The 14,453-nt window shown below is 36.4% G+C and overlaps 1 protein-coding gene across 3 annotated transcripts in view; it reads right to left on the bottom strand.

Annotated features, from left to right (window-relative positions):
* The window catches only part of LOC101736031 (alpha-N-acetylgalactosaminidase), a 79,663-nt gene that overhangs the window by 28,641 nt on the left and 36,569 nt on the right, over positions 1 to 14,453 (bottom strand). For 2 of the 3 annotated variants that reach the window (XM_038015380.2, XM_012697248.4), the window contains exons 2-3: positions 8,060 to 8,455; positions 6,687 to 6,861 (exon numbers count right to left, since the gene is read on the bottom strand). In XM_038015380.2, the coding sequence (XP_037871308.1) occupies positions 6,687 to 6,861; positions 8,060 to 8,232 (348 nt within the window). In that variant the 5' untranslated portion in view covers positions 8,233 to 8,455. Of the gene's footprint in view, positions 1 to 6,686; positions 6,862 to 8,059; positions 8,456 to 8,557; positions 8,577 to 14,453 lie in introns of those variants that run through there. The other variant, XM_062672012.1, reaches the window with a different exon arrangement.

Below are 14,453 nucleotides of genomic sequence, written 5' to 3'. Positions count from 1 at the left end.
GGTAACTAAGACTTTTAGGTCATGTCTTATTTTAATTTATATTTTTATTTTTATGAAAAAAGATAATATGGAGTAGAATGAAATGAAGATGATTAATTTGAGACATTAATCAATTGAGATTAAATTAAATGAGATGAGATGTTATGGGATGAAATATAATCTCAGTAAAATGGTGGACATTTACTGAGATTTTTTCAGTGGACTTTTTGGAGGATCCCGAGAAGTTACGTCCAGCGGCTTTATTTGATTTTCCCACATTTGTGCACGTTCACAGATATTAAACAGTTAATAAACCACCGCTATTACTCATTTAAACCCGAAGAAACACTAAATAGACAAAATAAAACAAATCAAACAACTTCACTCCTCGCGTTCCCGCCAAAAAACACTTTTACCCTGCATTTACAAGAAGCACAGATAATCGCAACTTTCTCATTGTGTATATCCAAAAGTATTTTTATTATCTGTTTTATAACAACGGTTCGCGTGCACAATTCCAGAGGCCCACGATAATATCAAGTTATGGGACATTGCGTGCGCAACAGTCGGCCGGCATTTCCAAATGCCAGTTTAGTTACGGCTTTAACACTTAATCTTTTAGGTTATTGTGACATTTCCTTTAAATCAAACACAAAAACAAATGTCAATCTATGATGGTACTTGTGTAGACGGTTACCCATAGACACAGCCCACTGAGTTTCTCGCCGGATCTTCTCAGTGGGTCGCGTTTCAGATCCGGTGGTAGATTCTGCGAAGCACCGCTCTTGCTAGGGTCAGTGTTAGCAACATTCCGGTTTGAGCTCACCTACACACGTTAGGGTGAAGCTGAAATAGCCTCTCAGGGCTATCAGCATAGGTAGGAAGAAAAAAAAAATAGACGGTTCTAGGTCATGAACTTAAGGGAAGGAATTGAAATTATGACGCCCAGACTTGCTTTGAATATTTCAGATTGAGTTTATTTTATTTGCCGCGTTACTTAATACCGATTTCAGTGTATTTATATCGCGTAACGAAATCGTGCGCGCCGATCCAACACGTACTTTACGGCTAGAGTTATTTGTGTATTATTTATGATTAAAATTTTACATCAATATGTAAATTTATTTTGTGAAGGTTCAATGTAAAAGTCCACGCGCGATTCTTTTTCTATTGCTCTAATTATGCCGAGTAATGTTAAGCGGTTACCGAAGCCAATTAAAAATGAATGCGGTGTAAAAGCCATTGATATATTTAAATATTGATCAGAATCTAATCACGTACTACTCTACCCATACGTTTGTGGCTAAAATGCTGATTCATTACCCAACATTTTAGGTGAGTGGTTTTTTTTATGTATGAGGTATTACGGGTGACCCGGAGGCCTTTCCAGTTTCACCAGGACAGGTGGGCGAGCAGAGGCTTAGTCAGAAGGGGTGGGATTTGCTAATGAGCTACCCGAGCGCCTCCAAAGAAGACCTAACAACTCAAGAGCAGCTGCTGACTACATCTACTACCGGATCGGAACTGCGACCCGCTGAAAAGGACCGGCGAGAAACTCAGCGGGTTGACGTTTAGGTTAGGTTGCACGTCGGACTCTTTCCTGAGTTCGACGAGTACGGCTACCGGGGTCCTTACTCCTAGTGTTAGAACTAAGCTAGTCTAATGCAAGGGCTATTGGATCTGATGGATCCGTAAGGACGTGCCTAGGTCGTCGACCGTGACTGGCTCTTAAGTGATCAAAATTCGGGGAGTAGTCAGCAGCGGCAATTATCATGATGCATAGCCTTATTATCGAAGTAGCGTTCCGACGCTGACTTCATGTGTTTTCGGATGTATTCGAGGCCCAGGTCGTCGTGTGGGTGAATAAGTTGTATAAAAATAAAGCACTACCCATTTTTATTGCGTGTGCGTCCGGTCCCCATTCCAAAATCAAACCCCCATAGAGATGCGATAGCTGAGCATATTCTAGATGTCTTCCAATTACTTTTTAAACTCATTCCATTGACAATTGCATACAACATACCGAATGTTTATTTCGCAAGAAAAATATATATCGTACGAGCTCGTTGCCCAAAACTCAACACAAAAATAATAAAACCACGCGACTTTTTATGGACTGCAATAAATTCCACACACCTTCACACATCGGAATTACAATATGAATTGTTAATTAATGAAAACCATTTACGTCGATCAAACGAATTGACCTTAAAAAACTTGTTTATTTTAATTTACTTAGTGATTTAACGAGAATCGTATCAAGGTTTTCCTTTCGGGACTTAAAGAAGATACTTTGAATTGGCCAGCCCACTGAGTTTCTCGCCGGATCTTCTCAGTGGGTCGCGTTTCCGATCCGGTGGTAGATTCTGCGAAGCACTGCTCTTGCTAGGGCCAGTGTTAGAACGTGAGCTCACCTACACGTCAAGGAGAAGCTGAACTAGCCTTTCAAGGTTATCAGCATAGGTAGGGAAAAAAAAATGGAACTTTTTTTTTTATTGCTCTTGTAGGCAGACGAGCATACGGCCCACCTGATGGTGAGTGGTTACCGTCGCCCATGGACTTCAGCAATGCCAGGGGCAGAGCCAAGCCGCTGCCTACCGACCACTACCGAACTATATTTACTAGATTTTTTTAATCTAATGCGGATAGGTACCTTCGTCTCGCCTTATTTAGCCACGTAGCAATCATGTTCAAATCTCGAGTCGACCTACGAATGATACTTATAATTCATCCAGGCATTTTATTCAATAAACTAAACGATTTTGAAAAATAATTTAAAATTAATATTAGTTATTTTATTTTTTTTGACTTAATAATTTAGTTCTGAATTCGTGGACATAATTTTATATTAATAGTGTTGGTTTTGTATGTTTCATTAAAAACTCGCAAATATTTACCTATTTCGTGTTGGAACATGTTTTTTTTTTCAAGTTCAACGACTCCTAACGGGCTTATTATTGCTTTTTATTAATTTTAAATGTCAACAGCATCCGGATAGTGCCAGAATGAATAACGTCTCAACAATTTAACGACCGTGGTTTATGTTTGTTTAAAAAAAATACCCAAAAAACTTTACGGGATTCGAAATTTAAAATGAAAATTTGTTTTGAAATGGCAACAAAATTAGTCGAATATGAATTTGAATTTCATTTAAGTATACATCAAATAAGTTTTATTTTAATTATAGTATATTCTAATATATACTTAGGTGGTGTGGGCGTATGTATATGGATATTACAGGCGATCCCATTCCTGCCGCTAAGAAATTATTCGTTCCGATTTGAAGTATGGAAGGCTCATCTAAACGACATCTAAGGGACGTGTAGAGGTTCCTGTGACCAATTAACATCAGTTCCGTCACTGGATAATGCAATCATTAAAAACTGCGAACATGAATTATTTATGATAATACATATGTATGTACATGTTTATAAAAAAGAAAAGTGAAATTAAATGATTTAGTTTATATAAAAGTTAATCAAAATTACATTGTGTTAAATTTCCGTTATTATATTGTCTAATACTTCAGACCTATGCAAACGAAAAAAAATATCAACGAATATATTTGATACCAATTCATAATAAGGTTTTATTTAAACAAGTATTACAACCCTATATTAATTTATATACTCTGTGCAACAAGTGACTCTCACTCGATATCTCCTTCAAATATTTTACCAATGAGGATGATAAAACAGTTAAAATTACGAAACATCTTGCATCAAGCCTTTCATATATAATAATGATACGGAATAATACGAAACGATTCTCACGGCTGCTATAATGTGATTCATTTCGTAATACAATACCAAGTCGTTCTATTGATGCGAAAAAAATTAAGCTCCCTCCAAATAAAGGCATGAAACTAGTACATTATATACAATATGCAAAGAGTTCGCGTCATAGAATCAACGGAGAATAATGAGATGGGACTAAATCAAAAAACTATGAACACTAAAACCTTCGCATTACTAAACATACTGTTGATGGATACGGTATATGACTAAGCTGAGTAATGAACACGTGCGACTTGAAATTTTAAGGTAACGCCCTAATTATATCGTAATAAAAGCTGTTATATTTAAAAATAAATAATAGTTTAAAAAAACTAATAAACACGTTTTATATAAAATTGAACTAAAAAATAGAAAATAAATTTTAATAAATTTAAATTGAAAATAGTGCAAAAAAATATATTTTATTGTAAAAAAAGCATGGGGTGCATGGTGTTATTAGTTATAAATATTTTTCTGACAGATATGAGTAGAAGAATTATTATTTCAATAATATCTTAAAAAGCACCCTTATGCAACAAAAGCAAGTCTTATTTTGCAAATTGAATAATGGAATAATCTTATTATTATAAATTAGTGTATTGTCATCGGTCCTCGATAAATCTACAAAGTTTGAATGAAATCTGGCCGTTCAAAATGGGTCAAAAACGCGTCTAAAGGAGTCAGTTACAAACATGCATACAAGTGAAGCTAATATAAAGCGTGTAAAAACCGAGACTGCATCGTGGAGCTATTAGAGAAAATTGTTATTTGGACCACTTGAGCTGAACGAATATCGTGAACAATAACCACATCCGATTCGTTTTCTTATCTCCACAAATCGATTAAGTACATTATTATGTAAGTTAATGAAACGTCTTTATAAAACGCGTAGGTACGTACGCTTTGCTCCAGATAGTAAAGAAAAGGTAGGATTTTATTGAAAGCCATTTGACCGTGTCCACGTTACGGATTACGCAAGGCCACACTTTCGTTTTATTGAATGTAAACAAATTAGACGCGTGTCCGAAACGTGCTGTATAGTTTTTTCGGAAAACGAGTTGAACTCAAAATCATAAAAATATTTTTTTTTTCAAAGTGTAGCTCAATCGAACGACGTAATTTGAATTATACAGCCAGAAGATTTCAGGTAGAGACACAATATATTTTTTTGTTTGTTTAATTACGCTATCAATATCTATGTATATAAAAATGAATTGCTGTTCGGTAGTCTCGCTAAAACTCGAAAACGGCTGGACCGATTTGGCTAATTTTGGTCTTGAATTATTTGTGGAAGTCCAGAGAAGGTTTAAAAGGTAGATAAATATGAAAATTTCTTTTGTTTGTTTTAAATTTATTTTATACAAAAGTTTTGGTCTTTTATTTATCGATTGAGGCACTACGAAGTCTGCCGGGTCAGCTAGTTATAATATAAATTACAAGTATAGGTAATATAGATATAAATAACCCCTGTCATTAGTTTTATTTTAAGAATTCACCGGTAGTGAAATAAATTTTACAAACATTACAATACGATTGAGAAAATTCTTTAACACAAAAATCAAATCATTCAATGTAAATAGATATCGTCAAAACTGCTTGATTTCAAAAATTTCCGAACCTTAGTTCAAACAAAGTTTAACGGCTTCAGTTTTCCGTGATTTTACTGAGACTACTACACAAAATTATTATTAACTTAAATTTAAACACGACGCGGACAATCTTTATCGAAAAAAAAATACTAAATGTCATACTAACAAAAATGTTAAAAAAGCGCGCGAATTTAAATTGACTTAATTTCTCTATTGATTGTCGTCTATAGTCTATGGGATCCGAAAACGACTTTAGCTCACGCGAACAGCGAAGAAAACTGGCCAGTTCTATAAATATGTATTCTACGTACCCAGTTAAGTGCATACGTAACAATTGCACATGCGCTCACGCACTCATGCGATCACACATAACCGCTGCTATTTTCATACACAAACAATACATTACTTATGATAAACAGCATATTTATGGCCTATTAGGTTCGTCGAGGAAAGACATTTATCTCGCTTGTGAAATATTTATTTTAGAGATTTATAAATCAAATTTCACTGTTACCGTTCAACAGTAAATTACAAAAAAAAAACATATTGGATGTCTTTCATCAGGCTTAATTAGGAATGTTTGTTTTTAAGATGCTATAATTCATGTTCTGTTATTGCTTGAAATGATTGAAGTCATTTGAAACGGATACAAAAAAAGAAAACAGACATAGAGGTAATGTTACTATTTTAAATTGTAATATCTCTCTGCGTAGCTGCAACGAAATAAACGAGCCGATATTTTGGGTGGATAGCCGTTCTTAATATGTAGGATTTTAATTTTATTTTCTAGGGTTGTGGCAATTACGGTTAGTAGCACAGTGACTAAATTATTATTAGTATTTTTTTTATTGCTTAAATGGGTGGACGAGCTCACAGCCCACCTGGTGTTAAGTGGTTACTGGAGCCCATAGACATTTACGACGTAAATGCGCCACCCACTTTGAGATATAAGTTCTAAAGTCTCAAATATAGTTACAACGGCTGCCCCACCCTTCAAAACGAAACGCATTACTGCTTCACGGCAGAAATAGGCAGGACGGCGGTACCTACCCGCGCTTACTCACAAGAGGTCCTACCACCAGTAATTACGCAAATTAAAACTTTGCGGGTTTCATTTTTATTACACGATGTTATTCGTTCACCGTGGAAGTCAATCGTGAACATTTGTTGAGTACGTATTTCATTAGAAAAATTGCTACCCGCCTGAGATTCGAACACCGGTGTATTGCTCAACACGTTTGCACCGGACCTCTTATCCTTTAGGCCACGACGATTTCAAAACAAAATAGATCTCTTAATTCATACTCAGTAAGATACATAGTCGATAATTCAAAGTACTCACATAATCGGCTAAGCTCTTCATTCCGTAAGGGAACCGTTCTCTGTCCGGCACTAGTCTACCTCTCTCGTCCCTCTCCCGCTCCAGCCAGCAGTCGTCCACGTTGATGTACTCATATCCAGCCGCGGTATACCCTTCGGTCACTAAGATATCGGTCATGGTACGGAATAGACGATCGCTGGAAGAAAAAAACCGAGTAAGACCTTAGCGAGGACAAACGTTGCATTCATTATCGGCGTTGTTGTGTAGATACACGGTCCATCTACTGTCAAGTGGTTTTTTTATTATTTTTTATTGCCCTTGTAGGTAGACGTGCATACGGCCCACCTGTACCGTCGCCCATAGACTTCCTATGTTTTTCCTTTTTAACGTAGACCGGTTTGTTTTTATTTGAGCAGTTCTATAAGCTTTCGGAGTGCTAACAAAAGCTCATTCAGTTCCTAGTCGCAGCCAAGGCATAATGTTTATATTTTTCTCTTCGCCACAATCCTGCTTGTTTCTGCGGCAAATCAATCATGTGTTCTCGTTTGAAGGATGAAGCAGGCTGTATTAAATACTGTTGATAGTTCGACCTGATGCTTTTTTTTATTGCCCTTGTAGCCCGTCCGATCCGCTCGGTTACCGTCGCCCATGGACTTCAACAATGCCAGGGCAGAGCCAGGCCGCTGCCTACCACTTAATACCCTCCACAAGCCTCGTTTGAAGAAGAACATGTCATAGCGCTCGGGAAACACCGTGGAGGGGAGTGGTTCCAAAGCCGAAGATGCTACCAACATTGTGACATTAGGTTGAGCGTCTCAATTTTTTAATGACTGTGGCACTTCGAATTCCTCCATTAATATATCGAATCATCTAGCCTTACTGGTTTAAAATACGTCATATCGCTATGAAAAAAACGGCATTAGTATTTTTGTAAGAAATCAAATGTATATATTTATTTCAAATCAACGTCCAATTTTCTAAAATTGAGAGCGACTAGAAGTAGGCAAGTCGATCATCATTGGAATTATTGTTCTACTTTTAAAGGTATTTATAGCTGTTATTAATTTATTTTTTATTGCTTAGATAAGTGGACGAGCTCACAGCCCACCTGGTGTTAAGTGGTTACTGGAGCCCATAGACATCTACGATGTAAATGCGCCACCCACCTTGAGATATAAGTTCTAAGGTCTCAAGTATAGTTACAACAGCTGCTCTACCCTTCAAACCGAAACGCATTACTGCTTCACGGTAGAAATAGGCAGGGTGGTAGTGGCATACCTACCCGTGTGGACTCCCAAGAGGTCCTACCACCAGTGAATACTGCACGTCTGGTTCTTTAGGCTTCGTTGACCATTCACGCCTCCCAAATCTACTAGTCAGTAAAATAAACTCACCTGATACAATTTTCAGGGTCATTCTTGCAATCGGTGTTACACCTAAACCGTTCCCAGGCCAGCCAGCCCATGGGCGGCGTCAGCACCAAGCCATTGTCCAGTCCCGAGATGTTACCCGACAGAAACACCAACAAACAAACCGTCGACACAGCGATAAACTTCCACGAAGCCATTTTGTATCACAGATAAAATAATAAACAAATTAAAAAAAAAATGAACCAATAGATTATCTTCCGCGAACACTTATGCACATAGTTTTTTGTTTTTGTTTTGCAATATTACAAATTTTAATTCGACAATTTTCTGTGGTTATTTCTTCGCGCTGTTGTTCCGCTGTTGTCAACTCATTGGCATGTCTCGTTGAATTGTCACGCGAAGTTGAATACGTTCGGTTATCTGCGAACAAAAAGGAAGTGTTCTAATCGATATGTGGATAATTAATTTTCTATGGGGTCAAGTTCGTGAGGTCGTGACGTAAACAGTGCATTCAGTTCTTACTGATTACAAGCTAGGTCAATTGGTGTTTTCGTAGATTAATATATGAAACGTTTTCTGAACCTAATACAAAAATTAATTGTAATTTATTTATTTTATTTATTTATTTACGTAGTACGGACTCACAAGAAGCTCAATCACTAGTAGATAAAACTCAAGATGTTCAATTAAATTGAAATTATACATAGGTATTGAATACTGATAACAATACAGTAAGAACTATATATTTTTTACTGATTATGTTACATATCTATATATTAATACGTGAAGCAAAAACTTTGTATCCCTTTTTACGAAAATTGCGCGGACGGAGGAGTATGAAATTTTCCACACTTATAGAGAATATATAGAAGAAGTGCACAAAGCTAATTTTTTTTTTTAAATAATGCATAAAACATACATTAAATCAATAAAGAAAACATTACACACACTACATACCACGTATTAAATATATGTATGTGTATAATAAATATATTATATTTATTTCCGTTATCTGGTACTTGTAACACAAGTTCTTTACGAACTTAGCACGGGACCAGTTAACGTGGCGTGATTGTTAGTAAATATTTATATTATATTTATATTTGACGCACACACGCATACATACTATTTATTGTCAAACTTTTGTTCTTGACGTCTGTGGTCAAATTGAGAATAGATTAAATATTGTTTGTCTTTATTATTATTTTTTATAGTGTAGATTTGGTGAATTTGGTGATTATAGAAGTATAAAATAAAATCATAATAGTGTACAAACTTACAATTCCAATTAATTATAGTCGAATTTCGACTACTGCGGGAATACTCTAGTATTTAAAATTAGTCCAAATGCACATCGTGAATACTAACCGCCTTGAGAAGTTAGACTTACACAAAATTAGCATTGTACCATGGTCGAATTGCACCTTAAGTTCTGTACTAACGTCTTCAAGGCAGAACCAATTAGACTATAAAAATGTATGTCTAATCTAATCAATTATCTCCCTTAATACTTTTGTCATTAGTGCTATGTTTAGGTAGGGTTAACAAATGATTCTTATATTTTTGTTTTTGTATCAGTCTACCTGGCTTTTCTTGATTTCGGCGCTTCGAATATTATCCGCCGGCATTTGCATAAGTACGTACGTGCAAAACTTAAAGTGTACTAAAATAAGTACAGCTATTATATATTCGACAATTAATGTTGTCTCTCTAGTTTTTTACTCGCGTCTTTTATGGTTATTATGTATATGTGTTTTTTTCCCGGATACTTTAAAGCGATAGTGGTCACATACGGCTAAGCGTGTTCGGCGTTGTTAGACAATAAAAAAAAGAGATTAAGTCGTATAAGCAGTATTCATTATTTCTATAACTCGCGAATACCGAAAAAAATATTATACAAATTAAAAGTAACAAAAAAAAAAACCATTTTACAGAAACGCAAAGGCTAAGAAAATATTATAAGTGCCGCTTTTCTTTTTTAAATTCTACGGGTTTTTGCCACGGCTTCTCGATGACTTAGACTCTACCCGTAATCACACCGTCCAAATATAACGGGGACTGAGTTTCTCGCTGAATCTTCTAAGTGGGTCGCGTTTCCGATCCGGTGGTAGATTCTGCGCAGCACGGCTCTTACTAGGGCCAATGTTAGCAACACTTCCGGTTTGAGCTCCGTGAGCTCACATACATGTTAGGGCGAAGCTGAAATAGCCTCTCAAGGCTATCAGCATAGGTAGGAAAAAAAAACTTTAATATTTATGTAGGACTTAAGTTAGAACAGAACCTAAGAATATAGTGTGGAACGGAGCATTGAAGGTATGAGCGAGAGAAAACGGTAAAAAGGAGAAAGCAATAATGAAAAATAAAAGCAAAATGCCGAAGCAAAATGTCAAAAAGAGTCAATAAATTTTTAGTTACATTAATACGTTGTGAAACGTTTATAAAGATGGCAAATTTTAATCTTAGACCGAATAAATTAAAATTACTACTGTAATTGATGACATTTACTGGTGGTAGGACCTCTTGTGAGTCCGCGCGGGTAGGTACCGCCACCCTGCCTATTTCTGCCGTGAAGCAGTAATGCGTTTCGGTTTAAAGGGTGGGGCAGCCGTTGTAACTATACTGAGATCTTAGAACTTATATCTCAAGGTGGGTGGCGCATTTACGTTGTAGATGTCCATGGGCTCCAGTAACCACTTAACACCAGGTGGGCTGTGGGCTCGTCCACCCATCTAAGCAATAAAAAAAAAACCATTTAAAGTAATGTCATCCACAACTCAAACCCCTTGGCACACATCTGATTATGACTATATAGCCGATTGCAGATAAATATAGAAAGGAAAAAAAAAGTAACATTAATAGGGATAATTTTGGGAAGAGAATAAAACCACAACAGTAAATCATTTTTATTTTATACTCCACGATCCAAATTCTACATTTATCATGTTAAAATAATTTGATAGCCCTGTCTGCAGGCCAACAAATAACATAGAACAAAGAGTATCATTAAATGATATCATACATCTAGGGGCCTGCGTGGCACAGATCAAAATCGCTACGCGTTATTAAATTGCATTAATATATTATTATACATGTAATAAGCGTGTAATCAAACGATATATAATATTTATTACACTGGAAAATAGCTTTAAAAATCCTTGTCTTCTTATTTACATTGAGGCAGTTTTTCTTGTTATATTCGACGAGCCAACAATATATTGGTGGTAAATCCTTATGGACATTCAAAGGGAATGTGATTTGAAATATTGCTTAATCCAAATGTTATTATGTTATGTAGTAGTAGGTAGCGGTAATACCAGGTGGAGCGGTTACTGGAGCCCATAGACATCTACAACGTAAATGCCGCCACCCACCTTGAGATATGAGTTCTAAGGTCTCAGTATAGTTACAACGGCTGCCCTACCCTTCGAATCGAAACGCATTAGTGCTTCACGGCATAAATAGGCAGGGTTATGGTACCTACCCGTGCGGACTCACAAGAGAACACCGCAAAAGAAGTTTCACTTCTTTCACGTGTGCAAAGTTGCGCGCGCACCATTTTTTATTTTTGTTTTTGAAGCAAAATCTCGTATATTCAAATATTAATTCCTAACATCGCTCGATCGAACAGTAAACAAAAGCACTCATTGCGCTGAATTACGAAACGTAATTAATTCAATCATGTTGAAGATTATAAAGTTTTATATTGCAATTGAACAAATCAAAGGAATAATAATTAAAAAGCAATCATTTGTCTGTAATTAAAGGGGTGTTGTAATAATACGATTGTTGCCACAACGACCCGACATATGAACGGACATTGCTCGTCGCGGGTAATCTTGTTTTTTTTTTTTTCGTGCCCATTCCAATGACCTCAATTTTTCAGTCATCAGGGAGTCAGTCGCTAACTATTGCACCACAGAGTAATTCACTACTATCAGTCATAATAGCTCTCAAAATAATATGGAGTTTAGGACTTTAAGTTAAAAAAGTTACGAAGGTACTAAATCGGTGTTTCTCAACATGGACCCAACGCCCCACAAGGGGACAATTTAATAATTAAGGGGGGCAATCGCACTGAATTAATATAGAACATCTGTATTGAAATTAATTTTAATTTGAATTTCAATTTTTTATTATATGTTTTAAATTATTACTTACTGTATTCTGATAACAATTTCGTAGTGATTTCTTTCTTAAACTTATCATTTATGTTTCTTAAGAGAACAAATCATTTTTTTAATGTTAAATATTATGTATGGGGGGCATAAAAATTAAAAATGTTACAGTAGGGCATGGCACAAAAAAGGTTGGGAAACACTGTACTAAATGCACAACTACATATACATTAAATATGTACAGTTATCCATAAATGTGTATCACCAACGCATTCCGCCCACGTTTCACTGTGACTATCACCAAGAGCTCATACCGCCCGTGACCTAAAAAGATATGGTACCTATTCAAAATATGGTATATTTTTCCCAAAATGAGACCGTTCACAAAGGTCACTTGCTGTAGTTTAGATGATACATCTCTGTATGCTCCGAACACACACACATGGCTACAAATCGAATGTAGAGGTGGCGTAAACAGTTTTGATCGTTTGAGAAATTTACAAAAATTTAATACTTTATAGGAGTTTCGTTTTTTCGCGTCTTAATTTAAGCAGGCAAGCTCACTGAATCTTAGTAGTTTTGATCCTTTAGGGTGTTAGAACATGAATTGCCACTCACCCTACCCACCCTTCGAAGCCTTTCTAGTATTAAAAATCTGTGTTGTGCGATCCACCGGATGGTGTGTGGTTACCGTCGCTCGTGGACTTCAGTAATGTCAGGGGCAGAGCCAATCCTGTGCCTCCCGGCCGAGTCGCTGTTATGATAAGGTGAGTATATCCGCACTGACAAGTACCACCGACCTGCCTATTTGAGCGCAAAGCAGTCACACCTTAGTTGATGTTTGAGACAGCCGCTATACAATCCAAATGATATTTTCACTTCGTATTTCGCGGCGGTAGACGGTTTCACACTCAATACAGAGCCAAACGAACTGTATAAAAGTGGAATTTCAAAATTAATTATAATTACTTTTTAATGTTTTAATTTTTATTTTTATTGCCTTTCTAGGTCGACGAGCTTACGGCCCACCTGAAGGTTAGTGGTTACCGTCGCTCATGGATATTAGCAACGCCAGGGGCACAGTCAAGTCGCTGCCTACCATTGAGTATTCTCCGCAAGCCTCATTTGTAGAAAGACATGTCTAACTTAAGTAACTCTATGTCTAACTTAAGTAACTCTAACATTTTGTAACCTAGAATAATAATTGATCTAAGCCGGCCCCGGCAGCGATAATCGGCGCAATCGTCAGTGTTTTACGACATTCGCAAGATAATAATGGCCACTAGTTTCTAGATACACTTTTATGAATAGTCTTGGCACATAATTTTTATGGAGTGACACTTTATTAGTACTTTCATTTAACTTCTACTTATCACTTATGGTTAGTGCTTATCTAAGAACTATTATCCTCTTGTCGTGATCATAAAAATTCAAGTAAAAAAAAATTTTTTTTTTATTGCTTATATTGGTCGCCGAGCTTACAGCCCTCCTGGTTTTAAGTGGTTACTGGAGCCCATAGACATCCACAACGTAAATGCGCCACCCACCTTGAGATATAAGTTCTAAGATCTCAAGTATAGTTACAACGGCTGCCCCACCCTTCAAACCGAAATGCATTACTGCTTCACGGCAGAAATAGGCAGGGTGGTGGTACCCACCCACGCGGACTCACAAGAGGTCCTACCACCAGTAAGTACGCAAATTATAATTTTGCGGGTTTCATTTTTATTACACGATGTTATTCCTTCACCGTGGAAATCAATCGTGAACATTTATTGAGTACTTATTTCATTAGAAAAATTGGTACCCGCCTGTGGGATTCGAACACCGGTGCATCGCTAGATACGAATGCACCAGACATCTTATCGTTTAAGGCACGACGACTTCAAATTCTTCAATTGGAATTTAATATTAGAGATGAGTTGATAAACGCTATGAAGATATCTAAAACGTATTTATCACATATTTAGGAGTGAAATGGATTATCTGTAGTAGGTACCTCCAGCATGATTTTTGATCTGGTAATGAGACTAAAAATACTTATTTTTTTTGTAAATAAGAAATTTTGTTTGCAGCTTTAGATTTTTACGTAGTGATGTTTGTTTACGAGCCCGTGACTAATGGATTTGTATGCTTTGATACAACGTGAATCCGCGGGTAGGACTATTATTTAAAAAAAACCGATACGCCATATTTCCGAATGCGATTATCACAATTGTTCGCAATTACTCATCGTAATGCAGGAATAAAAGAGAACAGTATTGTAATTTTACAAAATTGCCTGCGAATAGCATTTGTCAAAC

This window comes from Bombyx mori, chromosome 14, assembly GCF_030269925.1.
Source record: "Bombyx mori chromosome 14, ASM3026992v2".
Lineage (NCBI taxonomy): Eukaryota > Metazoa > Arthropoda > Insecta > Lepidoptera > Bombycidae > Bombyx > Bombyx mori.
This window is presented reverse-complemented; position numbering and strand designations above follow the sequence as displayed.